Source organism: Cervus elaphus, chromosome 26 (genome assembly GCF_910594005.1).
Source record: "Cervus elaphus chromosome 26, mCerEla1.1, whole genome shotgun sequence".
NCBI classification, from domain to species: Eukaryota; Metazoa; Chordata; class Mammalia; order Artiodactyla; family Cervidae; genus Cervus; species Cervus elaphus.
In genome coordinates this window covers 41,776,193-41,788,222 of record NC_057840.1, presented here as the reverse complement: position 1 = coordinate 41,788,222, position 12,030 = coordinate 41,776,193, and the positions used below count along the sequence as shown (strand labels likewise).

At 45.7% G+C, this 12,030-nt stretch overlaps 1 protein-coding gene across 1 annotated transcript in view; it reads right to left on the bottom strand.

The window, feature by feature from the left end:
- FNDC1 (fibronectin type III domain containing 1) overlaps nt 1–12,030 on the bottom strand; it is a 112,033-nt gene that overhangs the window by 82,951 nt on the left and 17,052 nt on the right. The window contains exon 2 of the mRNA XM_043888618.1: nt 303–497. Coding sequence (XP_043744553.1) covers nt 303–497 — 195 coding nt within the window. The remainder of the gene's footprint in view (nt 1–302; nt 498–12,030) is intronic.

Sequence of the window (12,030 nt, the reverse complement as noted above, 5' to 3'; positions counted from 1 at the left end):
AAGTTATCCAATAGTCAAGTTTCTATGAGCTAAAAAAGAATCAATATATTCCAAAAGCACATCCAGAAACTAAGAATTGTTTCCTACATCAATTTGGAGAAAGATCCAGGAATTCAAATGCAGGATGGGAAGCTCATGAGCAAGATGAAGGCTGTTGTTTAACAGGCTCTTCACCTTGGCTACCCAAGAACCAAAGAACCAGTGGGTGCCATTTTTGTCTCCCAAATAGTCAGCCTGAGAATGGAAGGAGAATGGAGGTGGACAGTTAGTTCCGACCGGGAACAAGACAGAGTGTCACTTACCCACATCCTCAATAAGGAAGGAGTGCGTCTCCGCATTCACCTTGATGTACTTAAGACTTTTCAGTGACTTCCCATAGGCAATGTTGTAATGCTCCACGGATCTACTGGTAGCATCTTTGGGTGGGTCCCACGTGACTTTCAGGCCCATTTTAGTGGACAGCAGTTTCACGTGCCTTGGCTTCAGTGGGTGGTCAGCTATGCAAACAGCGCAACTATCAACTTACAGGAAGGGCAAACTGGGAAAACGAATTTTTTCCAATGTTCTCTGACATGGTTAGTGAAAGAGCAAATGACTTTCCATCTGTCTGATCCTAAAGACTTCAAGTACCATCATGTTTGGACATCATTATAGTGTGACAGAAAAACAAACATACCAAACCCACAACCTCTTATGCATTTCAGAGAACTGTGAGTGGTAAATTTAAACCAAAAGTGAAACAAATCAAAATAAACTCTAGGCATTCCCCAGCTTGATTGTATTGCCTTGCTAAGACAAGATTAACAAAATAGTAATCTGACATATTCTCCAGAAGCATTCATATATTTAATAAATTCTCAGGATTTGGCATGGTACAGCTGGGCAATCTTTAAAACCACCCTAAGAAGAACAACATAAAACTCTCATGATCAGGAAGAATATCCACTGTATCTAAAGGGGGTGGTAAGAGAATCGGTCATTTCCACAAAGAAAACAAATCAAGATCGACATCTTGAAAGAGGCAAACCTCTGGTTTTAGCTGCAGGTCACTAATTTAAATGTTTCCATATTTTGTCCCAGAAGAAGACAGAAAAATTATCAAGAAGCACAACATTTTTATCTTCATTGATGAAGTTCCAAAATAGTGTTCTTGGTTTTCCAAACTAACCAAAATGAAACATAATGTTTTGTCAAACACAATCTCTCAGCTCATAATATAACTGACATCACAATGCAACGTGATATAAATAGATGCTAAATAGTCACACAACAGTCAACGTAGGGGCAAACCTGGATCTGAAACTGATTATTCACCAATGCAAGGCATTCTCAGCTGGCAAAAAAAGGTAACCCAAAAAACCCAGAAACATTTAAACTTCAGAACACTTAGAAAAATGAATTTAGACTCTCATAGAAATGAGGGAAAGGGGAATGTTTCATGACAACACATAGATTGGTTAGTATGTGATTTTTAACACTAATGAAGATTCTGAACAAAATAAGTATAGCTGATTCTAACATACATCCCTTATTCTTCCCAAAATTACCCTGCTGCGTTAGGAGGAAAATGATAAGAAAAGGAGAGAACTCCTGGGATCCCACTAAAGAAAGTCAAGGAATGAAAAAATAGAGTATGAATATCATAATTTTTGAGGCACCAGAGAAAGAGTGTCCACGTTGGAGACAAAAACACAATGTCAGAGGACAGGCATAGAGCAAAGCCCAGGAAGCATTTCTTCCCCAACATCAGAGGTGAGGGGCCTGTAAACGTGAGACGGGAGAAATCAAGGACAAAAAGCCTAGTGCCATCAGGGAAATTCTGAATTGAGGAGACAGTAAAAACAGCCCACTTGGTAGCGTCTGGATATTTAAAATTAGCAATCATGGCGACTCTGCCTTAATTCTCATGAACCCTTCCTCGCCTACAAGGAAATCTGCAGGATTTTCTTGGCTGGAGGACAGGAGTTCCCTTTCCTCAGTTTCCTTTATTTCTTCCAAGGCTTCACTTTGAAAACCTCCCCCCGTTCTCTGCCATGGGTTTGACCTTCTCTAGCGGCAGTCCCCATTTCCTGCCATAGCAGAAATCACTCCCAAGAATCCTGTTCTTCACCCTGACCAAAACACCGTGGAAACAAAGTAAGGACTCCAACACCTCGAAATGGTTGGGTGACTCTCCTAAGGAAGAAAACAAATGAATGAATACATGAACAATGCTTTTCTTTACAGTTCAGTTCCAAACCTTCCTTTAGGAAAGTTTGATCCTGGACAGATAGTCTCTAATGTGAGATTTGTGAGGCCCTAATATGATCATGTTTTCCACTGTACCCGAGTGATTCAATCCATACACAATGACCTCGGTCTGAAGATGATTCCAGTTCATTACTGACATCCAAAAGGAACAATCCATAAATACACTCACTGTTCTTTCCTGCTCTGCCTCATCTCTGTCCTTGGACACAGCATGGAATCATTTCTAAGTCACATGAGAATTGCAGTCAAATGGTGCATCCGCCAAGGGTAAAGGGGACATTGAGAACCTCAAGGAGCTCCAGTAAGATGAAGAAAGTAAAGAACAAGAGGCAAATCCCCCTGGGTCATCAAAACTGAATGCACATCACTGCGTTCCGCTTACCCCATCAGTTTCCAATGTCCTCGCAAGACTTTGCTTGTTCTCCTCCTGCCAGTGATCAAGCACCATCAATGTATCTCAACACAGTAACTGTCAGCATTTTTACACCAAAAAAAAAAAAAAAAGCCACCTGGTGTAAACCAACTCTAAAGTATAAAAATGGGAGTGGGAAATGGACAAGAAAAGGAGGCTTATTGAGTGCCTACCACCCACCACCCTCTGCCTGAAACTCACACTGCGTAAGATGCTGTTAACACACACAACCCAGGAGGTGCTCTTTGCTCCCTCCACACGGCAGATGAAGACAGCAAGCAAGGCCTGGAACAGAGAGGTTAGGAGAACTGTCCAGGGTCACACGGCTGGACAGGGGTAGGACCAAATGCAAACCCTGCTGTGTCCAACTGCAATGCCCGGCTCTTCCCACAGCTCACAGATCCCTGGACTCTGTCCCTGCTCATAAACAATCCATGACCACACCCATGAAAAATTGATTTAGGAAGCCACTAGTATCCTAAAACCAATCGCGAGAGCTCCAGCTGGGTTTACCCTTTCCTCCACCACCGACCCCACCTTCTCATACCATTTCCCCCTCAGAGGGGCACTCTGCCCTCACCCACAGTCAGTTCACCTCCTGCTGTCTGTCCTAGTTGGCGCCTCCCCCTGGAAGGAACGGAGTAAGTGAATGATACTGACATTTGCATAACAAAATCTTGGGCCAAAGTAAGGAAGTAGAAGTGTTAGTCACTCAGTCGTGTCTGACGCTTTGCGACCCCAGGCACTGTAGCCCACCAGGCTCCTCTGTCCATGGAATTCTCCAGGCAAGAAGACTGGAGAGGGTTGCCATTTCCTTCTCTAAGGGATCTTCCTGACCCAGGGGTTGAACCCTGGTCTCCCGCATTGCAGGCAGATTCTTTACCATCTGAACCACCAGGGAAGCCCTTGGGCCAAAGTAACAGCTTTCTAGTAGTGACATTTTAGGTCTTAGAGAGTTACCTAATGAAGGTCGTTTCTAAAACACAAAGGCCTTTAGGGGATCCTGAAATCACCCCTTAGGGTCAACGGCCTTATAAAATCAGTCCTGAATTTAAGGTTCTCCAAACACCTTGGGCCAAAACCCCTCCCCGACACCACCCCCAACACACACGAATCAGGCCAATTACACACAATACAACAGTGACTTAATTAAGGGGCATTATCATTCCCTGGATTCTCATCAACTTTGACCTTTAAAATTGATGTCATTGCTGACACTACCTAGTCAACAGCACCCTGCCTCACTCAGAAAAGTTTGGAGGAAAAGAACAGGAAGGACGGGTGAAAGGAAATCTGTGGTCGCTCCAGGTCCACTCCTCACTACGTGCCTTAGCTCTGCAGGAATCCATCAAACCAGCCTCTAATTAAGGAAGAACGGCTCTAGGCAGGTGCAGATCAACGTGCATGAACCTGGGTACTCGACAGAAGACTTATTCTTGGGACTAGAAACATGGCGATGTTTTCTATCCCTGATCATCATTTGGTAGGTCTCATGACTTCATTCCTTAAATGAAACGTAGGAAGTGTAAAGCGGGTTTCAGGGTCTGCAGACTGCATTCTGGGTTCTGTGTTTCAGGAGTACCATTCTAGCAGCATAAAGTTGAGACATGACAGTGATTTCTTACTTATTTGTAAGTGCTCATAGACCATCCTCACTGCTAGATAAATGAAGCACAGAACCCTCTTGGAACAGTTTTCAGAATCCTCATCTGATTAAGGTAATGAGGGTATACTCTTTAAAGCTTACACATCCCATGAACTGCTTCTCCAAAGAGAAAAAGGACAAGCCCAAAGTCAACATGATAGGAATTACATGGCTTGATACAGGGGACGTTGGGAGGTGACCTCACAAAGCGTACTCAACACATGAGGGCCGTGACAAGCTGTTTTCTCATCTCCGTAGAAGGCAAAATGTGGAAGTGAGTTCAAGCTGTAGCCGCCAGGATTTTAGATTAAGTACAAAGAATTTCCTGTCCCTGTCCTTCCCCATCTCCCCCCCGTCAAGGCTGTCTTTGAAGGGAGACAGATGGTAAGGTGCTCAAGACAGAAGCAGCAGCCAGCAGTGTCTGCTATGACTCAAACAATCGCATACCACCGCAGACTCATTCCACAGTTCATACCAGTAAACCCCATCCAGAGTCAAGAATATTTTACCAGGTACTGAGTGGCAAAATGGTATTTTGATGACATTTCAGATACCTGGTCATTGCCAAGCTAGACATTTCAGTGCTATGGCTCTCCTGAGGCCCCTGTTGATCTGTTTGAGAATGAAAAATAAGGGACAGTTGGCACCCGGAGTTTTCACTTTGGTCTCGGCTCCAAACTCCTGCTCTCATTCAAGAGGGCCCTGGAGGCCAATTCAGTTGAAGGGCCACAGTATGGATCCACATCTGTTCAAGGATGGTTCCAAGATTCCAAGAGCTCCTCCATGTCAATCCTTGGAGAGTCCACAGAACAGCTTCAAGGGATCCTCCAGGGCTGACAAAAGCCCTCAAGAAGGCTGAGTGCAGAGCTAGGTACCCGTGGCCAGCTTGGCCCGCCCATGTACAGGGCTCATTTATCACAGTGGACAGGGCGCCATCCCCACCTCCCCACTCTGGCACATATCTGGGCATCAGATACTGACCACACACTCAGTACTCACGTAAATGACTGATGGATTGATGAAAAGACGCTAAGGTTGGACTGATGAGGTCAGCCAAGAGTCCCCCCGAGGACCAGGAAGATGGAGCAAATAAATGGAGACATATGAAGGAATGTACACGCTATACGAAGGCACAATTTAGTTTCTGGCACCTGCTGACAAAAAGGAATTCAGGACCCAGATTGTCCAATATTCTGGAGGTTTTTCTAAGAAGCTAGAAATCCTAGATTTTGTGTGAAATTTCTCCATTTTATATATTTCTCCATTTTTCTCCATTTTATACTCCATTTAAGTGTTAAAAAAAAAACTATATGAAGAAGTCATATACACCCACACAACCACACAAACACATACACACACACACCAGCTGGCCAGACTCAGTCCATTGGCCGCCAGTTGATGACCTCTACCTTAACTCCGGGAGCAACCATTTATTTGCTGACCCTGACAACTTCCCAATGTCCTATTTCAATTCTGAGACTCCCATGGGAGTCTGGGTCCATCTGAAAGAGCTCTAGGTCAAGATGAAGGCTAAAATCTGGAGAAGAACCAGGACTAACCCAGCCCCTAAAGGCTTACGGTACAGATCTGTTCAAGGGCTCATCTCCCACCTCCAAAAGTCCCTCTCTCCCCCAAGGGAACCAGTGGTTGTGAAAAAACTGGCCTGGGCTCCAAGGAAGTAGAGAAGACCCAAGTGGATCTGGGGAGGGGAGTGTAAGGTGTTCCCTAGGCTTCCTCTGCTCATAACCATCCCAGACCAAGTCCCCACTGCCAATTTGAGAGGTGTGTGTGAATTCCAAACTGAACACATTCAAGATTCTTGGTGCAGACACACCACCCATCCTTCAGGGTACAGGCCTATCCACAAGGGCTGGAAATAAATATGCTTCTAGAAAGAGAGCTCTCTACCAAGGGCAATTTCTCAGATTAAGAGAAGAAAAGCTCAGAATCCATTAATACAATGAATCAAGGGTAAGAATGATCCCAAAAAGGCACCATTCATGGAGAAATGCTTAAGACTATGATTCAGAATAGTAAGTGAATCTTTGTGGATCCAAAGTGTTGTTTTTGTTTGTTTGTTTTGCCTTAAAAAAAATATCATACAGGTAACTTGTTTGCATTCTTCAGACAAGGAAAAGGAGAAAGGAAGGGGTAGACAGATGGCAGATGCGAGGGAGAAGTTGTGAAGCCCCCACTGACCCACCTGCATGCTTCCTCTGTATCAGCTGCATCATAGCCTCCCAACTGGATGGACTTTAGCCAAATCTGCTACACCAAAGTGTTGATGCACAGAGTTCAACAAACATCAGAGGAAAAAATGAACACTTTAAGCTGGATTTACAGCCAACCCGCCATCTATCAACAAAACAGTAGCTGACAAACATGTTCAAATTCTTTCATTTATGTGACAGCACTGGATGGAGCTGCCACTCACAGAATCATCATCAACAATGAGGCTATACCCCACAGCCGAGGTGGAAAATCCAACTGGTAAAATGTTGAATAGGTAGAACCCAGTATGTTCTGAGGCAGTAATACTTACTGAGAAAAATGACTCAGACAATAGCAGTTTGATTTGACTTGAAAACCAAATCTGAAAAATCTATTTGGTTCTCAAAACTCACAATATGTACTACACAAGTTATAGATTATGTTAAATAGCCACAATGGACAATGATGAAAATAGCAATGATTGGACAGTAATGAAAAAGGACCTATATGTTACTCCTGAGCTGATAAATAACAAGTCACACATAATTTTTATCTCATCTGATTAAATGTATGCAGGAGTTTTCCCTGGATTTGAAGCCTGAGGGACAAAAGCAGTCCTTATGAACATCTAAGCTCAATCAGTTTAAGAAAGTAGGTGTTGTTGTTTAGTTATTAAGTAGCATCTGACTCTTTGTAACCCCATGGACCATAGCCCACCAGGCTCTTCTGTTCATGAGATTTCCCAGGCAAGAATACTGGAGTGGGTTGCCATTTCCTTCTCCAGGGGATCTTCCCAACCCCTGGGTACAAATCCATGTCTCCCACATTGGCAGGTGGATTCTTTACCACTGAGCCACCAGGGAAGCCAGGAGTCAGAAAATCAAATTCTCGGGTTTATTACTGATGACGTTGCCCTGGAGAAGGTGGATCTAGAGCGTGACCACTGTGGAGCTTTCTGTACCCCTTCCCTCTCTAGCTCTAAACCCTCAGGTGGACACAGCTGAGCCTGCAGAGTAGATCAGCTCACGATCACTGCCTCACAGTGGGGGTGGTGAGAGCAGCAAGCCTGGCCTCCACCCAGAGCACCCCCACAACCCCACCACGGGCAAGCAGGAGTGGAAAGTGGAAGCATCCTTTCTGCAAGATGAACTCCAAGAGGAGACCAATGTGCCTGTCTCTGCTAATCCATCAATGCCTCCGCGTGGAGAAAGCAGAGGCGTTGAGGCTGGGCTGTCACCACTCACGCCTCCAATCAGCTCCTGTTCAGCAGGAGAGCGAGCACAGGATGAGGAGCGTGGGGAGAGGACAGTGGAAGTTCCCGAGCATCCCCAGGGGCTTGTCCCCTCACCCTCCTGGTCACGACCATCAGTGTGAGGTCAACTGTGGCTGCCTTTTCAGAGTTAGGGTCCAGGCCACTTCCCCCTCATTCAGAGCCTCCCCCAGTACTAATCACTGTCCCACCATGTACCCTCCTGGGGTCGTAGGTGGGGAGCCCCCCCCAGGCCCCCCGCCAAAAGCTCTGAAAAGAGGAAGCCTCATTCTTCAATCAACTCCAAAGCCAAGTTGACCTCTAGCCTGGGAATCCACTTCTGGCCTTTTCTATTTCAATCTCAAATTTTGTCCAAGCTCATGGGATCCAAAACAGCCCACAGGATTTAAGCAATGAGATGAAAGAACAGCACGGAGATACTCTGAAGATATAATACCAAGTCTCAATGTAAGTACCTTCTATCATAAAAGGCCTGGGGAAAGTGTAAAGTCCAAGAGTGAAGGCTTCTCAGCCTCATGGCTTAAATGAGATGGAAAGAGTTGAAGTCCACACTGCTCTCCTCCCTTGCTTCTCATCCTGTTTAGCCTCAGCCCGAAGAGATTCATTCAAATGCCCAGAGGGGGTCAGGGTTCTCTCAGCTGCCATCTCTGCCATCTTTCACTGGAGTTGGTGGCATTTAGGTAGCTCAGTGGGTAAAGAATCTGCCTACAGTGCAGGAGACACAGAAGATGCAGGTTCGATCCCTCGGTCCGGAAGATCCCCTGGAGAAGGAAATGGCTACCCACTCCAGTGTTCTGGCCTGGGAAATCCCATGGACAGAGGAGCCTGGTGGGCCACACCATGGGGTCGCAAAGAGTCGGACACAGCTTAGTGACTAAGCACATACAGACAGCGATTCAGGATTCCTTGGAGTAAAAATAATTGAATCCAAAACCTCCCTAGAGAGACTATATTTCTATAGAGTCCCAAAACCCTAAAAAAAAAAAAAAAAAAAAATCTCTGCACAGCAGGGAACCCAAAATGCACTGTGTGATGGACACATTATTTTTTCTACCCAGTGAAGCCTTCCCCAATTCTTCTGGTAACAGACCTCTGTCCCTGTGACCCCAGCCAGCCCTGAAGTCTTCACAGGAATCGTTCTCATTGGAGCCGGACCCTGGCCACTGCCTTAGCCTCTGGTTGGAATTGTGGGTGACCAGTTTTATTGTCCCGCGGAGAAGAGACCAGGGATGGAGAAAGAGTCTAGGGCTCCGTCAGACCAGCTCAGCCACTGCCCTTCCCAATGTGCAGTTTCATGAGCCAGTGGATTCTGGGATTTAAATTAGTTCAAGTTGGGCTTTCGCCACTTGCAGTCAGAACCTAACGGATTAAGAGCCTATTAATCAAAATCTTCTATGGAAGTCAAAAATAACTTTCTGAAGCTACCCCGGCAGCCAGTACATTTAGTCACAAAAGGCTGCCAGTGGAGACACGCCCAAAGACATGAAGGCAAACACCAGCCAGGAATGGCTGCCATTCTCAGCTAAGAGCTCCCTGCAGCCCACCCAGTCCGGCAGGGGAGGCCGCGGAGTAGGAGGGGACAACCCTTTTTACGGAGAAAACCCCCAAAGGAATGTTAAGAGCTTGTGAAATAAACCGGTCCCTAAAAACCCCAAAATGGTAAAATTATTTCTTAAGTATACCAAGGATTGCTCTTTAATGCACAAAAACCTTCATGTTTATGTAAGTCTCCCTACTGCTTCTTTGTTTGAAATTCAATTCTGACTTTCCACTGGAAACCGCCAAATAGTTCCCAGACTCTGAAATGAAGAAAACACAAATCTCAGTGTAACCACGAATGTTTGACCAAAAATCCCATCGATATGCCAAGAAAGGTTATGATGTACTGAAGTGCAGTGTAGTTTGGGGGAAGAAGCAACATGATCTACAAGTCTGACTATGATTCTGAGGAAGATTGGAAAAATCCAACAATTATCCATAAGATCCCAAATAGCACAGGAATATCCATCCAGAAATGCAGAAATATCCAGATGGTTGGCAATGGGTGGGCAAAACACCGAAATGACTGAGTTTTAAATAATTTTTCAAATGAATGTTGGAATTCTATTTGCCAAATAGTTATGAACCTTCCCTTCAAAAAAAGAAAGGAATAGGGGTGTACATGGTGTTTTGCAACTGTAGGAAGTAAAACCAATGCTAGCAAAATTGACAGATGGTTGATTGAGCTTTCCACCTGGAAAGCTGGGGCTGGGTAGACAGAGTCTGGGTATTAAAATAATGGCCTGGCTCCTCTTCTGACATTTCACGCTAGGCATGGGGTTCCATTAAAGTGTCCCCCACAGTTGGCATGGCTCTTGAGGGAGAGCTGCAATAAAAAGTGAAACCAAACTCTAGATCATTGGAGTCTTTAAACTTAAAAACACTCCAGCGAGCTAAAAGAGCTCTGCCAACAGAACCTCTGACCCCACCTCGGGAACCACACAATGCCGGCCTCCTGCAGAGAGAAACACCGAGGCAAGCAGATGTCCCGAGTCCCTTGGGAAAATCAAGGGTGTCCGAGGATCTCCGGACTTTAACCTCGGTTCACGGGTCTTCAAAAGCCAGTCGACTTCTCCCAGTCACGGTGACTTACTGGATTCCACCCCATGCCCTCAAATATGGCAACTATGTCCCGTCATAGTTACCTGGTGAGGGTGTAGACAGAGAAGCTAGGAGATTCCAAATGACCCAGACAACTCTCGTGTGTGTGTGAAGCCCCTGGCCGGGTTTCCCAATGACCAGAGGGGCTAGCCGCGTCCTGTTACTCATCTCACCCGTGGCCTCTGCTAAATCTGAGACCCCGGCCCCTTTGGGCATTTTCTAGTATTTTGATAACAACAATGCATCATTTTACTCAGATGAAAAGGCTAAACTCGCATGCATACATCCCACTGTGCTTATACGGGCACAAGATGGTCACTGCATACAATTGTGAATCACATTTTTTCTCCATCAGCTCAAAGAAGCTAAACAGTGAAGCCTCCAAATCTCAAAACTCCAGTCACTGGCTGATCCTTAAGCACGAGTTTGTCTGTGTCCTTTTCCATCCCCTCTGGACTGTGAGCGCCACAGGGCATCCGTCCCTATGCAAACGTCCTCCACGCTGGACCAGCTTCAGGAGGCCTCGTGTCATGGACAGAGCTGATCCTCATACTCGGCTTTGGGAAACTATTCCCCTTGGGGGCTGAATGCAAGCTGGTTGTGCTCGAGGCTGCCAGGCACTCCTGCGGGCACTTGAGGACTTCTCAGGAGAAGAGTCCGATGTCACATGGGCAGGGCTTTCTCCTTGGTCCCCCAACCTCCCACCCAAGGCCACTTGCACCCTCGATGCAGCCACAGTCCTCTGATGCTGGTAAACAAGGGCTGTCATTCAAGCACTCTCTCATCACCTCAACGGTTAACAGCTCCAAGTGGACAAAGTTTGCTTAGAATGTTCTGGATTCTCGGTTGTTTGTATTTGGAGGAAAACTGGGGTAAAGAGAGAAAGCCAGAATATTTTGCTAATCTAGTTTAACCTAATTTTATTCCCCTCCATTATCTTCTTTCTTTCTCCCCCCCACCCCCGCCCCACTACCATCTTGGGGAATATCAACAGAGCAGAAAAACACAAAAAAGTGAAGCAGCAAAGAATTCTGCTTCATGACAAACAGCAAGTGGCAAAGCTAAAGTCCAATTCTCAAGCCCAAAGGGCACTCTTAAGATGAATTTGCCTTTGCCCGCAAGATGTTTTCTGAGATGTTTTAAGTTGAATTTTTCACTAGTCCCAGGCAAGCCAAGTTTCCCAGCTAATTAAGAACAGTTTAGCAGTCTGCACTGAAATCAGAAACTGCTGCACAGACATTGTGGGTTGGGTACCAAAGAGCCATGCCCAGCTGCTTCTTCCTCTCTTACCCTCTTCTACAGCAGAGGCGAGGATACAAAATATTCATGACCCTTCAGCTTCCCTTGAGTGAGGGATGGCCACGTGGTCAATACAAGCCAATGACATTTAAGAGGAAGTTACTGTTGCCACTTCCAGAAAAGCATTAAAAAAGGGGGGGGGGGGTCAAGATCTGCTGTCTTGTGCTTTTGCCTTCTATTTCTTCCTCCATTAATCCCGCCTTGGGATGTCAATACGATACCTGGAGATGCAGCAGTCATCTTGTAGCATCAATCAAGTGACAAGTCTGAGAATGACGACCTGGCCTGCAGTGGCAGAGTGAA